General features: G+C 36.2%; 2 protein-coding genes across 2 annotated transcripts in view; both read left to right on the top strand.

The window, feature by feature from the left end:
* Positions 1-3,247: 3,247 nt before the first annotated feature.
* ube2na (ubiquitin-conjugating enzyme E2Na) lies at positions 3,248-11,213 on the top strand. The gene is made up of 4 exons (XM_065957413.1): positions 3,248-3,386; positions 8,194-8,440; positions 8,808-8,948; positions 9,907-11,213. The coding sequence occupies exons 1-4, from the start codon at positions 3,357-3,359 to the stop codon at positions 9,951-9,953; spliced, it is 465 nt and encodes a 154-aa protein (XP_065813485.1). The 5' UTR covers positions 3,248-3,356; the 3' UTR covers positions 9,954-11,213.
* Positions 11,214-12,854: 1,641 nt separating this feature from the next.
* The window catches only part of nudt4a (nudix (nucleoside diphosphate linked moiety X)-type motif 4a), a 13,930-nt gene continuing 4,156 nt past the window's right edge, over positions 12,855-22,628 (top strand). Inside the window, exons 1-4 of the mRNA XM_020657667.3 lie at positions 12,855-13,328; positions 18,982-19,092; positions 21,829-21,873; positions 22,152-22,239. Of these exons, the coding sequence (XP_020513323.1) occupies positions 13,230-13,328; positions 18,982-19,092; positions 21,829-21,873; positions 22,152-22,239 (343 nt within the window). The 5' untranslated portion in view covers positions 12,855-13,229. The remainder of the gene's footprint in view (positions 13,329-18,981; positions 19,093-21,828; positions 21,874-22,151; positions 22,240-22,628) is intronic.

Here is a 22,628-nt window from a genome sequence, read left to right as displayed (position 1 = left end):
TATGTACTTACTTAGTCTATTATGTATTTACTTAGTCTATTATGTATTTACTTAGTCTATTATGTATTTACTTAGTCTATCATGTACTTACTTAGTCTATTATGTATTTACTTAGTCTATTATGTATTTACTTAGTCTATTATGTACTTACTTAGTCTATTATGTATTTACTTAGTCTATCATGTACTTACTTAGTCTATTATGTACTTACTTAGTCTATTATGTATTTACTTAGTTATTATGTATTTATTTAGTCTATTATGTATTTATTTAGTCTATTATGTATTTACTTAGTCTATTATGTACTTACTTAGTCTATTATGTATTTACTTAGTCTATTATGTATTTACTTAGTCTGTTATGTATTTATTTAGTCTATTATGTATTTACTTAGTCTATTATGTATTTACTTAGTTATTATGTATTTACTTAGTCTATTATGTATTTACTTAGTTATTATGTATTTACTTAGTCTATTATGTATTTACTTAGTCTATTATGTATTTATTTAGTCTATTATGTATTTATTTAGTCTATTATGTATTTACTTAGTCTGTTATGTATTTATTTAGTCTATTATGTATTTATTTAGTCTATTATGTATTTACTTAGTCTATTATGTATTTACTTAGTCTATTATTTATGTATTTACTTAGTCTATTATGTATTTACTTAGTCTATTATGTATTTACTTAGTCTATTATTTATGTATTTACTTAGTCTATTATGTATTTACTTAGTCTATTATTTATGTATTTACTTAGTCTATTATGTATTTACTTAGTCTATTATGTATTTACTTAGTCTATTATGTATTTATTTAGTCTATTATGTATTTACTTAGTCTATTATGTATTTACTTAGTCTATTATGTATTTACTTAGTCTATTATGTATTTATTTAGTCTATTATGTATTTATTTAGTCTATTATGTATTTACTTAGTCTATTATGTATTTACTTAGTCTATTATTTATGTATTTACTTAGTCTATTATGTATTTACTTAGTCTATTATTTATGTATTTACTTAGTCTATTATGTATTTACTTAGTCTATTATGTATTTACTTAGTCTATTATGTATTTATTTAGTCTATTATGTATTTATTTAGTCTATTATGTATTTACTTAGTCTATTATTTATGTATTTACTTAGTCTATTATGTATTTACTTAGTCTATTATGTATTTACTTAGTCTATTATGTATTTATTTAGTCTATTATGTATTTATTTAGTCTATTATGTATTTACTTAGTCTATTATGTATTTACTTAGTCTATTATTTATGTATTTACTTAGTCTATTATGTATTTACTTAGTCTATTATGTATTTATTTAGTCTATTATGTATTTATTTAGTTATTATGTATTTATTTAGTCTATTATTTATGTATTTACTTAGTCTATTATGTATTTACTTAGTCTATTATGTATTTACTTAGTCTATTATTTATGTATTTACTTAGTCTATTATGTATTTATTTAGTTATTATGTATTTATTTAGTCTATTATGTATTTACTTAGTCTATTATTTATGTATTTACTTAGTCTATTATGTATTTATTTAGTTATTATGTATTTACTTAGTCTATTATGTATTTACTTAGTCTATTATTTATGTATTTACTTAGTCTATTATGTATTTACTTAGTCTATTATTTATGTATTTACTTAGTCTATTATGTATTTACTTAGTCTATTATGTACTTACTTAGACTATTATGTATTTATTTAGTCTATTATGTATTTACTTAGTCTATTATGTATTTATTTAGTCTATTATGTATTTACTTAGTCTATTATGTATTTATTTAGTCTATTATGTATTTACTTAGTTATTATGTATTTATTTAGTTATTATGTATTTACTTAGTTATTATGTATTTACTTAGTCTATTATGTATTTATTTAGTCTATTATGTATTTACTTAGTCTATTATGTACTTACTTAGACTATTATGTATTTATTTAGTCTATTATGTATTTATTTAGTTATTATGTATTTACTTAGTCTATTATTTATTTACTTAGTCTATTATGTACTTATTTAGTCTGTTATGTATTTATTTAGTCTATTATGTATTTATTTAGTTATTATGTATTTATTTAGTTATTATGTATTTACTTAGTCTATTATGTATTTATTTAGTTATTATGTATTTACTTAGTCTATTATGTATTTATTTAGTCTATTATGTACTTATTTAGTCTGTTATGTATTTATTTAGTCTATTATGTATTTATTTAGTCTATTATGTATTTACTTAGTCTATTATGTATTTATTTAGTCTGTTATGTATTTATTTAGTCTATTATGTATTTATTTAGTCTGTTATGTATTTATTTAGTCTATTATGTATTTATTTAGTCTGTTATGTATTTATTTAGTCTGTTATGTATTTACTTAGTCTGTTATGTATTTATTTAGTCTGTTATGTATTTATTTAGTCTGTTATGTATTTATTTAGTCTGTTATGTATTTATTTAGTCTGTTATGTATTTACTTAGTCTATTATGTATTTATTTAGTCTGTTATGTATTTATTTAGTCTGTTATGTATTTATTTAGTCTGTTATGTATTTATTTAGTCTGTTATGTATTTACTTAGTCTATTATGTATTTATTTAGTCTATTATGTATTTATTTAGTTATTATGTATTTACTTAGTCTGTTATGTATTTATTTAGTCTATTATGTATTTATTTAGTTATTATGTATTTATTTAGTCTGTTATGTATTTATTTAGTCTGTTATGTATTTATTTAGTCTATTATGTATTTATTTAGTTATTATGTATTTATTTAGTCTGTTATGTATTTATTTAGTCTATTATGTATTTATTTAGTCTATTATGTATTTATTTAGTTATTATGTATTTATTTAGTCTATTATGTATTTATTTAGTCTATTATGTATTTATTTAGTTATTATGTATTTATTTAGTCTATTATGTATTTATTTAGTCTATTATGTATTTATTTAGTTATTATGTATTTATTTAGTCTATTATGTATTTATTTAGTCTATTATGTATTTATTTAGTTATTATGTATTTACTTAGTCTGTTATGTATTTATTTAGTCATTCTCTGCACTTGTCTTCTTCAGTGATATAAAACGCAGCTCTCAGTGTTTTAAAGTTTTGAGGACTTATGATGCTCAGATATCTGATGTCTTCTTCAGGTGCTGTCTGTCTCTATTACCTGATAAACTGGAACAAACACTTTCTGTCAGCCACATTCCTGTCCTACCGTCGACGCTCATGACGCAATCAACCCGGAAGTCGTGTGTTAGCTGTCAAAGCCAGCGGCAGAAAGAAAGCACTGAAAGCTAAAAATCCCGCATTTAAGACGAGATGGCAGGACTGCCCCGCAGGATCACAAAGGTATTTATTTTACCACTTTAATCAGCTGTATGTCTGAATGATCTGCCTTTGCTGAAGCCTCGCGCACACGATCTAAACTCCTCATGACGCTCCGTAACTCCGCTACAGCTAGCATTAGCATCCAGCTAACTCACGGTATCTGATTAAATCACTTCCGTTTCTGTGCTCAGATAAACCGAGGCTCCGGGTGGTAATGTTACCTCATGTGACCCATACATGAACCACCTGCCGAGATTACACCTTTCTACATGTAGCTTCATGCAGAATAATGTTTTAAAATCGCGACTGATGCGGGTTTCTGTGATGACTGAATGGTTAGCTCACCAGGCTAACTATGCTAACACCGCTAGCCTGTTAGCCTGTTAGCCTGTTAGCATGACATCCGGATTAAACCTTTAATTTATGCACAACATAAAACTTTATATAAATATATAAATAAGATTTGTTCCGGTGCAGCCTTTTTATTTAACATCATTATCAAGTTCAATTCTTTCTGAAACGTTTTCACGGTGAATTAGTCTTAAATGTAATAACATCTTTTAATGTACCGCAGGTTAAAGGTTAAAGGTTAAAGGTGACACTTTGACCTTAAATAATCACAATAGTTTGTTGACCTGTTGGTTTGGTGGTTACATCTCTTTCTAAGTTAGTGTGAACATTTTATTAAACTGATCTGTTCTGGTGTGAAGCTGTGAGGGAGGGGTGGGCAACTGGCGGCCCGGGGGCCACATGCGGCCCCCATCAACCCTCAACGTGGCCCTCACGTCAGTTTTTACACATCAATTCATTAGAAACATGAAGAAATCTGCCATGAAATCATGAAAACCAGAAACATGTCCATGATCATATTTGATCCCTGGTATGTGTTGAGTTATATTTGAGACATAATCGACTGTAATTATTTTTGTATTCTACAATTTGGCCCCCTGGCAGTGAGAAGATGAATGTGGCCCCTTGCTGTGACTACAGTTGATCATCCCATCATGTATGTTCTCAGGTCATGACAGAAGTCATACCTTACTTTAATATCATCATCATCATCATCATCATCATCATCATCAAAGTGCAACTCAGACTACAACTCACAGCTTCTTCTTCTTCTTGTCATATTTTCAATTCAAAAAACTTTATTTGTCCCCGGGGACACAGAGCAGTAAATTAACAACAGAGCAGGTCGATGAAACATTTTAACCCAAATAGAAAGTGTCAATTTAAATACAACTTAAAGCTTAAACTTCACTTAAAATACAAAATATAAAAGAGTAGATATAAGTGGACAGTGATCAGACTAACAGATGTAAACAGATGTAACCAGAACTATGTGCAGTAAACGAGAAATAAATATATATATATATATACAGAACTATGTGCAGTAAACAAGAAATAAATAAATATATATATATACAGAACTATGTGCAGTAAACAAGAAATAAATAAATATATATATATACAGAACTATGTGCAGTAAACAAGAAATAAATAAATATATATATATACAGAACTATGTGCAAGTAGGCAAATACTAAATGATAAGTTATAAGGTGAATAATGGAACAACAGAACTAATATAAACAATATAACTGTAAGGTAAGAATGAGATAAATAAAGTGACTGTAGTGATGGATAAGAAACAACAGGAATAAAGTAAAATATAAAAATATATAAAGTGGATAGAATAAAGTGATGTAGTGCGTGAGACCAGATAAAGCAGAGGCAGTTCAGGTGTTTGGCAAATAGAAGGAAGTAAAAACAGCAAAGTTTATACCATTTGTGATTGGAAGTTCTGTGTTATAAGTTCATTATTATATTACATTATTAACTTAAACTTTAAGTTTCTTTAAGGATGAACTGCAGATGCCTAACTTTATTGTTGATAGAGAAGAATAAACTAACTTTTACCCTTTTCCTTTGTGGAACTTTAACAGTGTCTTCATAATAATCGTATCTACATGTAAGAGTCAACTTGTGTTATGTGTGAACATTCATCATATTTAATCGATGTGCAACTTATGGTTTGTATTAGGGCTGGGTGATATGGACCAAAACTCATATCTCCATATTGTTTAGCTGAATGGTGATACTCGACATATATCAATACGTATTTTATTAACAGTGAAAACACATGGAAAAATAAACGACCTGTTTGTGAATTTAAAAAGTAATATTATAAAATAAAAATGTTCTTTAAATCCAATAAAAGAGAGAGAGAGGAGGAGCAGACAGTCAGTCATCATCAGTGAGATGAGAAGAAGGTCACCTGGCACCTCTGTAACGTTATGTTAATGCAACATAAACTAAATCCATATTAACCATGTTGTCTTACCCTAGATCTTGTTTGAAAATATATCGATATATCTTAAAAACTCCATATATTTCCCAGCCCTAGTTTGTAGCATTAACACTTAACCTGTCTTGAGCTAATATGGATTTGTTTTTTATACTGGTCACACCGCTGATACGTGACTAAGTAAGGAGGTTTCAGGGTAATTTATCATAACACACAATCTGCATGGGAGAGAGGAAATAGTAATAGATAAGCGCATAACAGAGAAGGTTGTACAGGTGGGTGAAACAGCAGACCAGCATTGTGGGAAAAGATGGGTAAAATGGCAAGAGTACTTAGCGGTCCGAGCCCTTGAGCCCTCAGAGCGTGTGAATGGGACCCGGAGCCCCCTGTCCCTGTCTGTGTTTTCACTGCATGGTTTTGTCTATGGGTTATCTGAAACATTTCAGGAATCCCACTCCCAGTCACGTTCAGGAAAGGAACGTCCAAAAACAAGGGTGCTACTGGCTCTGCAAAGATTAATTCAACGCTACTATTTCACATATGGTTTCTGCCATGTGTTTTTGAGACAGGTGTGTTATGTTTCTGCTGCAAAAAAAGGATGGACTTGGGTTTTTAGATGCCGGAAAATTACAAGTGCTGCATATGAGAGACTCATTGTTTTATCAGAGCTAAATTAAGGAATGAATTCAATGGCAGTAAAAAAATACAGTACGTTTGCATAAGTTCCTCTCAAGTGTGTCATTCATGACTCATGCAAACCACAAGAGGTGTCACCTGCTGTCCTGTCATAGTTAAGGTGTGTGCTTATGTAGGTCATTTGAGATGGGAGAAATGTTGCTACAGTGGCCGAGGGCAGTGAAAGCAACGCTGGTCTCCTGAGTTTCTGTAGCTGAGTCAGAGCGTCAACCTCTAAAAAAATATCTCACCACCAGTTCTGAACAAAGAGTCTTCAAAATCCCAGCACTGAGCCAGTTGTTGAAGGGCACAGTCCAAGTCTTTAAAAACATTATGTTTTTAAAGACTTATCAAGTCAATACAAAGCAGTTTGAGTGTGAACATCTGCATCTCTTCAGAGCGTTTAGGGGACACAGGGTGCTTGTTATGAGGACTGTTAAGCAAGCTGTCTCTAAGATCTTTAGAATTTACTTCCTGTTAACAATAACAACTCATCATTGGATGATAACAGAAATGTAGGTTCACTGTTTGGACTCCTTAGTTTAACTTTTCTTTTCTCTTTTACTGAAGACATCCTCCTTTTTCTCCAGCTAAATAAAGGTTTGCATCAGGAAGTGGGCGTGTACTTCAGTCATGCAAGAATAAAAAATGCCGACTAACAGGCTGTTTGTGCTATGTGATCGAATACTTGATCTACCTGTGTGGAGTAAACATTCCCAAAGGTGAATCATCATGTAAAAGTGCAAGGAACAGGTGTAGATGACTATAAACCACAACTTCATTTGTAGCTGTCATGATTTATTACAAAGCGTCCCGCTGTCTTGTACGGTGGCCCTGCAAGCTCAATGCAAGTCATCTAAAGCGTCCTCATTATAAATGCTTCAACATCTCGGGCGGACATATTGCCATGCTTGTGTGACTCATGATGTCTTGATGGTGTTGCATCCTTTTATGTTGTGAATTCCTTTTCATGATAATTCAATTGCCATTATAAGACCAGACATCAGGCTAAAGTGCTACACAAGGCCAGTCGTTTAATGATGATGTCATAACCTCAGGATTGATGCATGTCATATCAAATCATTTATACTGTTCATAGTGCATCACAGGAAGTAAAAAAACATTCAGAACTTATTGTTTATGTTTTTTAAGCCCTTAAAAAGAACATTGAAACTGAAGAAACTTTGAGTTGTTCAGCTCTGTTGTTTCTTCAGTTTCTGTGTACGTACTTACAGAGAGAACAGTCAAATTCTCTGCCAATGAATTTAATTCTCCTTTTTGCCAAGAATGAAATGAATGAAGGATGTTATACGGATATTATTTGTAGTTACTTTGAGTCACATCCCCGGGCAACAAGAAGGTTGTTAAAGCTATGTTTGCACTTTCTGTGTCCTTTGGGAACCTTTTGCTGTGTGTGCACAATGCAGTGCTGTAGTTACATTGATTAGATCATCATTTGCATTTGTTCTGTTACGCTGCACTGCACTGAGGTCTGGAGGCTTCAGTTTCTGCACTCACTGAATAACAGGAGTTAAGACTTCTGCACAGACAAAAAACTTGTGTTGATGCTCTTGTCATGTCAAACTAAACAGCTGTGATGGAAAAGTATGCACTGCAGGATAGTAGATTGTTTTCTTTGCTGTTTGCTGCATCCCATTTTAAAAGTCAAACGTAGTTTCTTCCCTTTTTTTCAGCCTGTGCAGTAGTTTCTTTCTGCATCTTTTACTTATTAGCATTCTCAGACTCGTGGGAAAGTGAGTTCTGCATTGCCCATTCAAACACGCTTTGTGGTTAAGGAAGTTAACATGAAAAATGAAACGTCTTTATGTTTCGTCTCTTTAACAGGAAACTCAGCGTTTGCTGCAGGAGCCCGTCCCAGGCATCAAGGCAGAGCCAGATGAAAGCAACGCTCGCTACTTTCATGTGGTCATCGCCGGACCACAGGACTCACCTTTTGAGGGGGGCACGTTTAAACTTGAACTCTTTCTACCAGAGGAATATCCAATGGCAGCTCCTAAAGTACGCTTCATGACCAAAATATATCATCCCAATGTAGACAAGTTGGGAAGAATATGTCTAGACATTTTGAAAGGTAAGTCTAGCGGCCATCAGAGTTAACAGCACTTTGTTTCTCCCACTATCTCTGCCATGTTTAGTCAGGCTTGTTCCTGCAGGTGTAGGAAATCCTGCATGTGTTGTGTCATGTGTTGTCTGTCTGGCAGTGAAGTGAGGCACTCGACCATTTTATTTTGCTAAAAAGATCAATGGCCTCTTATGTTTCATTTGTGAACCCTTGACTAGAGCTTTGTGCCACTACTTCCTCGCATCTCCACTCTACCACAGCAGCTTAGAATAGACACATCCCTGCTGTTTATCAAGTATCATCTCCTCTTCTCTTTAGTATTCTAAAATTCTATTTTAGTCTCATTAATCCTTTTTTTCTTTTCTCATCTTTTCAGATAAATGGTCGCCAGCTCTGCAGATTCGCACAGTGCTGCTGTCGATCCAGGCATTACTAAGTGCACCCAACCCAGATGATCCTCTAGCAAATGATGTGGCGGAGCAATGGAAGTCTGATGAAGTCCAAGCCATAGAAACAGGTGAGATCTAGAAACACGAGTTTGTTTTTATGTAAAGTCATTTGACTCTTTTGTTACGTCTACAAGATCATGGTTTGTGTGTGCTGGTTAACCAACATCTTATCAGCTTATATTTGCCTTTCGAGGATTGATGAAAAAAAACAAAGATGCATCTATTGTTCCCCATTCACTGTTAGTTAACTGTATTTAGGATGTCAGATCTATGATCCAATGAAATCATTTTGGTTTGATAAAAGATAAGAAATAATGATGGAGATTTTTGGAGTAAAAACAAACGTGACCTGCAAACAACTTCTGAATTTGTTAATTTATTAAATGCCGTTTCCTGACAAACCATATCTAATGCAAGCTCAGACGGTCAGGACGATGTCGGTGCAGAAAGGCGTCAACAAATCAACATCTTGTAAATTTCTCCCTTAAGTTGCATAAATTCAAATCGGTGAAATCACGTCTTTGCATCGACTTTGAAAGTATTGGGGCCGTGCTGAAACTTGCTCTGCTATAAGTTTGAACCCTCCTTCAATCAATCAGTCAAACTTTATTTATACAGCACCTTTCAGACAAACTAAATTGCAGTTCAGAGCTTTACAAGAGTGCAGAAAAATTATTGACGAAAAAGTAGTTTATAAAATCACTGAGAGACTAATGCACACCAATAAGAATTAAAAAATATGTATAAAAATGAAAAAATAAAATACGACACATAAAAGCAACAAGATATTAAAATGAATATTTAAAATTGTAGTAGGATAAAAAAGACAAATAATGTTAATGTTGAGTGTCCTTGGCACTTTTATTACCAGCTTCACCCCCTCTGTCCTAGTCTGCTCCATGATGTGTGGTTAAAGAGGTCTTGGCGATAAACAATTCTTACCTCAAGCTCTTGACAAAGTATTGTTTACAGCGTTACTTTTTCTGTGTGTCATGGTCAAATCTTGTCTTTTGTAAACTTTTACAGCCAAGACATGGACCAGGATTTACGCTGGAAGCAAAAATGAAGTGTAAAGCAGCCCCAACAAGTGGAAGATACAAGTGGAAGTAAAGTGGGAACACAACTCCTCATGTTCTGCCAAGACCTCTTCTGACTTCATTTGCATTTAAAGGACACAGTCTTAAATATATAAATACATATGTATTATGAAATAAACATGAATATATTGTAAAGGAAAAAAAAACAAAAAACAACTGCTGACAATTGGTGATTTAAATGCACATTAGTAATAAAAATGACTTGTCGTCGTCCTATCTCACTACTGTTGACATGCATGGGCAAAGGTTAGATCTTCTCCGCTGGCTTTCTTTGTCCATTGATTTTCTGTAGGCTTGTGCCGACTGCTACTTTCACAAGCACGTTCGGGGGGGGGGGGGGGGGGGGGGGGGGGTGTATGGGGAATGTGTCCTAAGCCACACATAACTGGTGGAAATGTGAGTTTTGAAGCAGTGGAATGGGGAGGGGAGGGGGCGTTGGCTACATGTGGCCCATATTGTAAATTAAAACACCTTTTTTTTAACTCTGTTTTCTTGTGTTTTGCTGTTTGCTTATTAAAGTAGCTAACTACAGAGCCCACTGTACGTATAGACACTTAACCAATGGCGGACCATTATTTTTCTTCTGTGTGTATGGCCGAGAGTGATGCAGACAAACAATGTTAAGCCTACTTCAAATTAAATCACATAAATCACATCTGGCTGCAAAAGATACAAATGATATGACTAAAAACCAAACTGAGCCTGCCACTGTCACATGAATTTTCTTCAACCACTCGGTGTAAACTGTAGGCTTGTGGATGGTGTGGGAGAGTGTTAAGGGGAGGGTGAGCATTGAGGACTTTATTTTTTTTTTTAGTTTTAGCACATGTTTTATCACCATATCCAGTCTTTTATATGTGTATCTTCTGTGCTGTCGCCATACTAACTCCTCTGCTTTCTGGTTTACTTCTTCCCATGGCATTTATTTCACAAGGCAGTGGTGACATTCGAGCTGTCAGTTGTGACGAGGGGATGGTGGATGGTGTGCTGAGGGAACCTATCGCAGTGATAGGAGAAACTGGGTTGTTGGGGTATAAAACCTCCAAATGTTCAATGAAGGCTCGACTCTCACCCGTTTGTGAACGCTCTTTAACTGAAACGTCTGTATTCGCTTCACTGCTGTTAAAGTCATTCATTCTCTCTTATCTGGGGACTCTCTCCTGTTCCCAGAGTGTTATAAAACAGTCCACCTGCTACTTTTTATGTTCTGTAAATAAAAATCTGTTGATTAATAAAGAGCTGCCTGGCTTTATTTTCTTGGGGAACAGTGTGTCACAGGTTGCTGCTGTATGTTTGGTTCATACGGATAGAGAGAGAGCTGGCTGGTCACTGGAATGACTCTGAGGTCAGTTTTGTTAACAGCACTCAAAAGATATGCCCCCCCCTCCCCCCCCCCTCTTCAAAATGTACTGAAACAGATCAAATAAACAAGCTACCACATAAAGTATCCACGCTGAATGGCCCCTTTCTTTTTAATTCCATTTGAAGATCATTATCTTTACTCTTAAAAAATGTCTTTCATTGCTTATCAGTTATAAATGTAGGATATGCATCATAGTTTTCATGCACTTTAATAATGTGGTCAGTTCAATATGCTTTTAAGAACATGTTTGGGCAGATGAAAGAGACTCTGTTTCCCTCTCAAAGCTGTCAGTCATTTATCCTGACCATTAGGGTGAATGGGACTGTAGGTACAGATGATACAGGTAAGCCTCTTGCAGGTTGCTGTTTTCAGTGTGTCGCGAGTATGTGCCTGGAAAAAAACCTTGTGTCAAACAGTTTGTCTTTTTTTTCAGTTTATTTTTATTACATTTGAGATAAGCTGCAAACTGCACAATAATGCATTAAATAAAACTGATCATGGTTCTTCAGGGAAGGGTTGGTGGTGGATCTACGTATATTTTTAATGACATTCTTAATTCATGCCATTAGTGAATAAATAAATTAGAGAAACTCACTGAATAAGAATTAGTCTTCTTCTGGTGCTTGGGTCTGTTTCAGTAGGATTTACCAGTAAATGTGGAAGTTCAAAGAGGCCTTCAGGGTTCTCCCACTGGTTTGGAAAAGTGAAGCCTGCATGACCTCATGTTCCCTCATTTGAGAAATCATCCTTGCTGCTGATAGCATGGTCAAACCCTCCACTTTTAACAAACCATTTCATCTGTGTGTGAACTGGTGCTGCCACAAATCTGATTCTAAATCATTCACAAAATCATTTTTTATTAATAATTAAAAACAATGCTTTAAAGGGTCTAAAGGCCTAATCTTTTTTCTTTTTTTTAAACATCCTGTGGTTTAATAACGCCCACTTCCACTAGAGGGCAGGCCTGTTCTGCTCATCTCAACATCACAGGTATCTCTATCTTATCTTAGACTAAATAAATAAACTGACATTTTCACAACACTGACATGTTGATGTTCAGAAATCTACTGGAATAAGGGTAAGGAAGAGACTAGTGATCAGAATTCAAATGATAAAGCTCATTTGAAAATGAAAATACATTAACAGAAATAATTTTTAAGTTTCAGAATATGGGTGTATTATTTTGACTATTGGAAATAAAATGATGATTAATTTATCTAATTTGCATTTTAGTTTTCAACTTCAAAAATGCACATTCTTTGACAAAATTAAAATGAAGAAGAAAATGACATTTGCTTTTTCATTTTCAAAAAATGCCCCTCTAAATGTATGAGTCAGAATTCAAATGAAATTGCAAAAACTGTCTTTATCTACCAAAGGGGGACCCGGCAGAAAAGTTGGGAACCAGTGCTTTAATGGTTTGCCATCCACGCCTCCTAAGGTCAGTCAGGTGACATAGATGGAAGGCTAAATGATGGCATGATGACAGACACTGAGGTAAAGACCAGGTCGACGATGTGAGTGAGGTCTGAATAACCTACAGAACTTCAAACAGCCTACCACAGTAAGTGCAGTGACAGTGTGCTCACACGTTTACCTGATGCAGAGAGCCTGCATACATTACATTCAAGAAGAAGAACTTCACTGAAAGACAGACATTGAAATGCTCCAACGACAAATCAGATCAACATATTTTGACTAACCTATAAAAAAAGAGAAGAGTCTCTTCCGGTTGCAGCAGCTGTTGTAACTACGACAACCACAGACGCACACGGCTCCACTCCGTCGGAGCCGCCAGAGAGACTCTCTTCAGTGTTGTGGTGAAAACACGATTTTCACTCTTCCTCACTCCTTACTCTTCTTCACGCTTTCTGGCATTTCGAAGATAAATGATGAAGTTTAAGCCAAACCAGACGAGGACGTACGACGGCGAAGGGTTCAAGAGGAGAGCGGCGTGTTTGTGTTTGAAAAGCGAGAAAGAGGACGAGGTAAGAAGACGTGTCTGCAGCCTGCTCAACTGAAATCATGTTTGCATTAATCTTCATTGAGGAAACAGAGTTTACTATTTTACTTTTAGTGTTGGCAGTCCCCACTTAACCTCTGTGCATGAGCATATAAAACAAAAAGCCCACCCTGTTTTATCAGCATGTAGCAGAGACTGATACGGTGTGTTTACGTGTCTGTGTGTTGTGCTGAGGTGAATATGTGTGGACCAACTAATACCATATGTTACCAATTTAAACTACAAGCTAGATAAATATGTGTATATATATATATATATATATATATATATATATATATATACAAATAAATTAAAATGTTTTAAAATTACAATGTATAAATAAATATAAAAATATAATATAAATATATATAACTCATAGCCTATTTCATAAAGACATCGAATCCTCATAGTGTTGTGGCTCTTGAAACTCTGCTGGTTTAGTATTATATGAGTGCATTTTCTAACTGTCACTGTGAGCACTAATCCTTGCAACAATGCCACGAAGCTTCATTTTTTAAAAACAATATGCCTTCATGTTTATGTCTTGTTGCTCAAAATGTTATTTTAGTTTAAAATGCAATGAAGCGCTACAAGAGTTTTTAGGTCCTAATTTAATTCCAAATCGAGTCTTTAATTGATTATACGCCATTAAGAAAAATAAGGATTTGAAAATAGTACCAGAACACACTTACACACTCATTAAGAAGTGTTTAGTATACCCTTTCTAATACAATGATGTCCATGAAGGCAGCACGTCTGCCCAGTGACCGAGGCTCTCCTCAGGATCATGTGTGATATGAGGACTGGGGGGTCGTAGGGGCCTGAGTGAGGGTGTGTTACACTGTGTGCTAGTGACCTATCAGCTGCAATTTATAGACACAAGGTGCAGACACTTACTGTCCAACTGACAGATTTTCTTTCTTCATGCTGCCACCCCCCCCCCTCCCCCCTCTCTCTCTACCCCCCCCTCTCTCTCTCTCTCTGTCTCTCTCTCTCTCTCTCTGTCTCTCTCTCTCTCTCTCTGTCTCTCTCTCTCTCTGTCTCTCTCTGTCTCTCTCTCTCTCTCTCTCTCTCTCTCTCTCTCTCTGTCTCTCTGTCTCTGTCTCCCTCTCTGTCTCTCTCTCTCTCTCTCTCTCTCTGTCTCTCTCTCTCTCTCTCTCTCTCTCTCTCTCTCTCTCCCTCTCTCTCTCTGATAAATATCTGTCATACACTTGGAGTAACTTTATTTTTTGAATTGCTCTGAACACGTTGCTGCCATGCTGTGTGCTTCTCACCGTGTGTGTCACCCTTCATGTGGTAAATTATCCATCCAGTCTGCATGCCAGGTTTACAGCCACTTCCTCCACATTCCACTGGAGAGCCACATGAGAGAGGCTGCATACAGATATAAGACAGGATAGATCACACTGCTTGTACTCAGGATAATCATTTAACCAATCCTATTTGATCTTTTTTTTAAAGGGAAAAAAACGTGATCATTATACATTTTTGTTTTGTTTATTCTCCATTATAATTATACTTCCTGTAACTGGTACAACACGTTTTTTCAGTAATCCTAATCAAGAACATTAATGAATATTATTAACATTTTATTGTGACACTCAACAGGTCAGAATAATTAATTTCTACCAAAGAATTCTGTAAAACCTTGAAGTTTAATGTCCTACGAAGATTCTGTAAAAAACAGAAAAAGTGTTTTGTTAATCCAATCATACAGAACTGTTTATTCTCTTCACAGTAAATAAAGACTTTTATTTTGTTAAGTTCTGGAGGATTTAAGCTTAAGCTTTGACAAACAGAATGTAAACATCGACACAGTTACAACATTTACTGTTTTTTTTTTATTTTTGGAGCAGGAAACAGGAAGAATGAACTTTACAACTTCAAAATAAAAGCTCTGTATGTTTAAGTTTGAAATAAAGGAACTGTGGGATCTGATGTAGAAAATACAGTCTCTCCAAACTGTGAGCAGATTCTGTGCGTCTGGATTTGTAAACTTTGAAATGGATTTACAAACCGCTTTTTTAATCCTTCATACCTGAGCTTTCAGTGGCTCCCTAATGTCCCCATGATTATGGTATGTTTGTCTTACAAGTCAATAACATTGAACTCTTCTTGTCCTATCAGAGAGACTGTTGCTGATGCAGCTAGGTGGTGCCTTAGCTCAAACTGCTTTCTGAAAACCTCTGGGAGCAGCTCGTACAGGAAACACACGTTTAGGTGTTGATTTTCTTAAAGCTTTCTGCAGACTTTACATTTCATCTTTGTGAACTGTCACGTGTGTGTGTGTGTGTGTGTGTGTGTGTGTGTGTGTGTGTGTGTGTGTGTGTGTGTGTGTGTGTGTGTGTGTGTGTGTGTGTGTGTGTGTGTGTGTGTGTGTGTGTGTGTGTGTGTGTGTGTGTGTGTGTGTGTGTGTGTGTGTGTGTGTGTGTGTGTGTGTGTGTGTGTGTGTGTGTGTGCTGGAGCCCGTCGGGGTCATTCACCTCCTCTGCTGAGCTCTTTTGTTGTCATACAGAAAGGCAACTGCTGATCCAGGGCTTCTGCAGCGCCTGTGTGTTCCACATGGTGTTTGTGGGAAAATGTGTGTGTATGTTCATGTGTGTATTTGTGTCAGTGAGACAGCTGCCCCTTGCTTCTGCAGAACCAAGGCCTTACACAGAACGATTAGAGGGCCTTATCTTATCCTTACAATTCCTCGTACTACATCTCTGATTTACCTGCAGTCAGTGGTGGTTCTAGACCATTAAAGAGAGGAACATTAAACCCAGGTGAAAAATAAACAAAGATGATCACTTTAAAAATAAATATATATTATAATAATAGCACACATCATTAAATACCATGATTTATATTTGTTTCAGTAACAGAATTTAATACTAGATTGTGAGTCAAATACTGTGTATGTGTTATTGGGGGGGGGGGGGGGGGGGGGTTCTTCCTTTTGGAGGGGTGGGCACAGGGGGGGCCAAGCTCAGTGTTAGAGGGGCACTGGCCCCTGTTGGCCCCTGCCTAGAACCGCCCATGCCTACAGTGTAACATGTCCATTAGAGATTAAATAATAATAAAGTGACTCTTATTTCTAATTAATTTAAGACACTTTTAAAAAGGTCTCTTCACTTTGACACTTAAGGATATCAAATCTACTCTGACCTGTGGCTCAATAAAAAAATTAAACATTTCCAATGGTGTTGAATATTTTTGAATTGTGTGTGTGCTCTAGAAGAAGACTTAAAGTCTTTATATGTGATGTTTTGATCCAGCAGATGTCGCCCTTGAGCACCAGCATGAAACCAAAACAACTCTCGCTGCATTGTTGTGTTAGCATGCTAATGCTAGTGATCTTTATTATGCTGGTATCTTCACACTGCATGTAAATTGACCTGAAATGAGCGTGATCTAGAAACACAGTTAAGCAGTGAGTACAGTATGTTATTCTTCTTTTCTCTAGTCCCTCAATTAAACAACTTTTATACACGAGGGGAGGAGTCAGCCGGCCGTCCGGGCGATGTAAACAAAGTGAAGATAGGACTCTGAAAACTCTGAAAACATCACAGACAGTGGGACTCGGGTGTTACACCCATTGTAGACAGTCATGACTCACAGAGTTATTTTCAGAGGAGATACTGGATTTATATTTAAGTGTGAAAAATCACATAGAAAGACTTTAACTAAGAAATCACAATAGGTTAGGATTGCATCGTTCTTAAGTGTCCCTGCTCTGCATGAAATGTTTCATTATTGCAAACCTGATGTGAACTATGCACTTTATTTATATCCTCCTCCTAATTCAAAATGGCACAATAAACATTTTGTCAGGAAACCATTGAAGTAAATATTTAGCTCTCCAGGGCTCAAGCCTGCAGATTTAGTTCACTGAATGTGCTGGCCTGTTATCCAAACGTAAATATTGACAGAGTCTTCCAAGTTCAGAAGAAGTCACTGAAGAGTTTATGAATGCATGAACAGAGACGGGGATAGAATTTGTATGTGACACCCACATGCATTGAAGTGTTTATATTAGTAATCAAGAGCATGTCGGACAGAAAGAAAAAAATTCATATAAAGTTCTGTCTGAGATTTCTTATGAGTTTTGATCCTACGCCTGACCCGAGTAACAGCTGGGTCATAGAGTGTGAAGTTTCTCTCTTTGCAACTGAGACCAGCTTTGACAGCAGTTAAGAATGATGTCAATGGTGGTTGGTGGAAACCTGCCACACTTCCCCTATCAGGTCTCAGCAGCAATGCATACACATCTTAACAGCGGTGAACCCTCAGCTAGGACAGTGTGTGTATGCAGTTTGTGTTAAAACATACAGAAAGATTGATTTTCTGTCCTGTTTTATTTTTTAACCAATCTTTGCTGAGTGGGAGATATTGCGGGGTTATCCAGAGCAGGAGAGCATACCGACTGCACATGTCGGGCAGAATTCAGAGAGCAATTCACACGTGGCGTTAATGTGGGTCAGTGTGACGCCAGATAGTGTTTAGGGTCAAATGACTGCATCTCCAGATGGGCACCGTGCTCAAAAAAGACCAAACTGTGTGTGTTTGGGGTCAGTTACAAATAGTGTGTGTCTTTAGGTTGGTTACTCCAGATAAGAGAGCTTATTTAAAAAACAGATTCGTCATGTTTTTAATGTTCATTGACCTTTTTATTAATCTGAACGTTGTTTTTTATGGAGCGAGTGATGTGAGGCACTGCAGTACTCCTTGAGGAAGGGTTTCAGAGACGCTTTCATCTTTATTTTAAAGTCTTTCTATGTGATTTTTCACACTTAAATATAAATCAAGTATCTCCTCTGAAAATAACTCTGTGAGTCATGACTGTCTACAATGGGTGTAACACCCGAGTCCCACTGTCTGTGATGTTTTCAGAGTTTTCAGAGTCCTATCTTCACTTTGTTTACATCGCCCGGACAGCCGGCTGACTCCTCCCCTCGTGTATAAAAGTAGTTTAATTGAGGGACTAGAGAAAAGAAGAATAACATACTGTACTCACTGCTTAACTGTGTTTCTAGATCACGCTCATTTCAGGTAAATTTACATGCAGTGTGAAGATACCAGCATAATAAAGAGATCGCTAGCATTAGCATGCTAACACAACAATGCAGCGCCAGTTGTTTTGGTTTCATGCTGGTGCTCAAGGGCGACATCTGCTGGATCAAAACATCACATATAAAGACTTTAAATACAAAGTATTACATGCAGGGGGTTGATCACTGAGTGAGGTATAATTCAGCTTGAATAAAAAAATCTGATGTAATGTTGCCTCATGATCATAGGAATAGTAAAAGCTACAGGTTGCTGTGTTATCAGTTTATAGTAACGCAGGAACATCTGGCTGAGGGGTGAAAAAAAAGAATCACATTTGTTTACTTTATTTGAATAATGTTGTAAAGAGCGTGACATGCAGTCCACACCGTGCTCATATTGCATGAAGTAATTAAAGTGACTGGAATGGCATTTTCAAATGTTTGATAAACATCCTGCTGAAGGGAAATAGCACCACGTCCGGCCACCACAAGACACCTTACAGTAGTGGAGTGGACTCTAAACTTGGGGCATGCAGTAACTGTGTTATTTGGCAACCTTCACTCAGCAGCAACAGACACCTGACGAAAGGCCTTTCTCTTTGGAAGGTGCTGTTGGTGAGCAGCAGCCGGCATCCAGACCACTGGATTGTGCCAGGAGGAGGAATGGAGCCTGAGGAGGAGCCCTGTGGGGCCGCGGTCAGGGAGACCTATGAGGAGGTGAGCTTAGAAATATGAATGTCATAAACCTAAACATCAGAATCAGAATCAGAATCAGAATCAGAATCAAGAACATTTACACATAAAGGAATTTGACTTGGTGTATTGGTGCTAAACAATTAACAAGGAAATAAAGCAGAACTAACAACAACTTAAATAATACAGAATAAGAAGATATTACAATATATAAAATACAATTTAAAAATGTCAAATATAAAAAATGTACAAAAGGTGTAATGTAGGAGCTGTGCAGTGGACTATGAAACATCTTAGTGTGTGTAACTAAAAACATGAATTTCTATCTACAAATTATGCTTGAAGGCAATCCAACAAGTTGACTGTTGAGTTTCTAAATGTTTCCTCCTCCTCCTGTACACTAATCTTTTTCTAAAGCGTGCTGTATGTATCTACGATAGAGTTTGGGTTACTGAAACTGAAAGGAGTCTACAGTGACTCAGATACAAATATTCAGAGATAATCCAAAGGTGCCCTGTTTAATGGTCCTGTGGTTTAGTGAAGGAGCTGCTGGTTTATTCTGCCAGTTTATTGGGATTGGAGTGAGCTGTGAGGCTTCTGCCTTGGTGGATACTTGTGGGCTGACAGCTTTGAAGTATGGCAATGACATTTGGGGAAGGGTTTCCAGTTACCCCACATCCTGTGCCTCCCAGACCAAACATGTGCCCTGAATATGTACGAGCTTCAGAACCACGATTCAATATCCCGCTGACGAGTTCAACAAATCACCCTCGCATCTTGTCTGCATGATTTAAAAACCACTGATTTACTCAAAAAAAAGTTTTAAAATCTGTTGTGTTGTTAAATAAAAGATGTAAAGAATCCCTCTAGATGAATCAAACTTAAACGGTGCAGTTAAAAATAGACTTATACAAGAAATGTACATAACCTGTGCAGGGATAAAAATATATGTGACATTTAAACAAGAACCTATAAACAGGTGAGGAAAATAAAATCTGTAATTAGACCTGAATATAAAAAAATAAAAAAGTGTTGACCTTCTGAAGTTGTGATGAAGATGATGATGAAGGGGTGTGTGTCAGAGACATGCAAGGTGGTTTTGTGTACCTAATGTGTTCACACTTAAAACTTAATTGAAGCTTAAAATCAAAGCACAGCATGCACATGTCTTATTTTCTTGAGGATGTTGTTGACGGACACACAAAGGATGTTGAGAAAGTGCTTACAGCTGCACAAACTTAAAGTCTTTATTTGTGATGTTTCACACTTAAATATAAATCAAGTCTCTCCTCTGAAGATAACTCTGTGAGTCATGACTGTCTACAATGGGTGTAACACCCGAGTCCCACTGTCTGTGATGTTTTCAGAGTTTTCAGAGTCCTATCTTCACTTTGTTTACATCGCCCGGACGGCCGGCTGACTCCTCCCCTCGTGTATAAAAGTTGTTTAATTGAGGGACTAGAGAAAAGAAGAATAACATACTGTACTCACTGCTTAACTGTGTTTCTAGATCACGCTCATTTCAGGTCAATTTACATGCAGTGTGAAGATTTTTCCAACAAGACTGACTGGAATGTTTTGAACCCTGAAGATCCTACATAGCCACCTTTCCCCCCTCACCTTTTTTTTTCTTCTACCCTGCTCCTCATCCCTCGACCCTCATCATTTTTAGACCTCTCTCATTGGGTTCCCGACCCTCTGCTCAAGTGAGGTGAATAGGTTCCCCTGTGATCAAACTGTGCATAAGCAGAAATGGATCTTGACATGTGCTCTGTATGTGTTTTAAAGCTCTCTGTCGGTGTCTTGTCATCCTGTCACTCAGACTATGTTTAGTACCCTCCATGTTGTCTCACAGGAACATGTTGACTCTAGAATTGAACAGAGACACAGAGTTTCCTGACACAGATGTTCAACCTTATTTGTGAATAAGCTGTACCTTATTACACTTCATATTCCCCTGTGGATGTTGCAGCTGTATGAATATCAGAGGTGTCAGAAGTATTGACATTCATTCCTCAGGTAGAAATTTAGATACGAGGGTTTAAAAAGACTTCTGTGGAAGTTGAAGTATCAACTCAAACTTTTTACTCAAAGTGTAAAAGTTCTGGTTTCAAAACTACTTAAAGTATAAAAGTTAAAGTAATGTGAGGGGACAAAAGCTTAGGCCGCACCACAGGGGGTCTATAGTGCACTACCCCACCTACCCAAAAAAACATTTTTCTAAAAGCCATAATGACTTTAATGTTAAATTAAAATGTTAATGTTGAAACATTTGGGATGCATGCAGATGCATTAATGCCCATTGAAATTAAACACTTTTTTGGCACAAATACATTAAAGAACCATATATGTGAACTACTGAGCATTAACATGTGTTTCATGGAGCGGAAGATATGATGACTAGTGTCCTATAAATATTGTTATGGTGCAAAAAGTCTTCAGAGGCATGTTATCAATAGTCTTTATTGGAATGTAAATGTACAAACTTGGGACATTTTGCTCGAGTTGTCTTGAGTCTCTGTCATACGGCTACATACGTCTGCTGTCTCCTTGCTGGACTGTGACGTGATTTGTGTCATGTGCAGGTACGAAGTATTTGTACTTCGTTACTTGACACCTCTGATGAATATAATGCAAATATCTGTCACATGGGTGATCCTTTCCTCAGACTGCTAACTGAAGTCTAAATGAACTGAATGAACACTGACTGCTCTGATATCAATCTTTTGATGACTCTTGATTCGTTTTCTGTTTTTTCAGGCTGGTGTGAAAGGAAAGCTTGGCAGACTACTTGGGATTTTTGAGGTAAGCTTGTCTTAACTTTCAGGGAAAACGGTGATAAATTCTCATTTTACATATGACACTGTTTTAAAATCCTATATCGATTTACTGGAAACCTTCCTCACATACCTTGGATGCCTCCATGGGCAGCCTAATGCCTCTGTGTGTGTGAGACAGCCGGAGCTTCAAGCTGATTTATTCCTGTGTGCTCTACTTAAAATCTTTACTGCACACTTTGCATTCATTGTGTCGCCATGTTTTTTGCATTGATGTAAGGAAGTGTCTTTTTTTTTTCCTTGCAGCACAATCAAGACAGCAAGCACAGAACGTACGTCTACACCCTCGTAGTGACGGAGACTCTGGAGGACTGGGAGGACTCTGTCAGCATCGGTATGTTTACGTTTTTCACACACAAATTATATTTTAAGGAATAACTGACATAAAGGAATGACTTCTTCCTCCTCCAGCGGTTTATTCAAATGATTTTGATTGAGTTTGTGGAACATCTTTTTTGTTTAAGAAACATTTGAATCCAGCCTGTTGCGCCCTTCCCACATGTCCCCCCCACTCTCTCTCTCCCTGATTTCCGACTCTATCCACTTTCCTCTCAATTAAAGGCAACAAAAAACAAGTAAGTAATGGGTAAGTAATTAGAGCCCATTAGTCGACTGCAGAGCTCTTTAGTAAGGGGACTCTTTGGACAGGCCTTTCCAAATACTTTTTTAGGACCAGATAAAAAAATCAGGTTCCAGGTCGCAGATGGCCTAGTGGTTAGTTCA

This window comes from Labrus bergylta, chromosome 7 (genome assembly GCF_963930695.1).
Source record: "Labrus bergylta chromosome 7, fLabBer1.1, whole genome shotgun sequence".
NCBI classification, from domain to species: Eukaryota; Metazoa; Chordata; class Actinopteri; order Labriformes; family Labridae; genus Labrus; species Labrus bergylta.
The sequence above is the reverse complement of the archived record's forward strand: the minus strand, read 5'-3'. Positions and strand labels throughout refer to the sequence as shown.

What these genes read in the sequence shown, in the direction of transcription:
- ube2na (XM_065957413.1), top strand. Translation starts at nt 3,357, where the DNA reads ATGGCAGGACTGCCCCGCAGGATCACAAAG. An exon ending in TGCCCCGCAGGATCACAAAG is followed by an intron (nt 3,387 to 8,193) that starts GTATTTATTTTA and finishes TCTCTTTAACAG; the next exon opens with GAAACTCAGCGTTTGCTGCA. An exon ending in ATGTCTAGACATTTTGAAAG is followed by an intron (nt 8,441 to 8,807) that starts GTAAGTCTAGCG and finishes TCATCTTTTCAG; the next exon opens with ATAAATGGTCGCCAGCTCTG.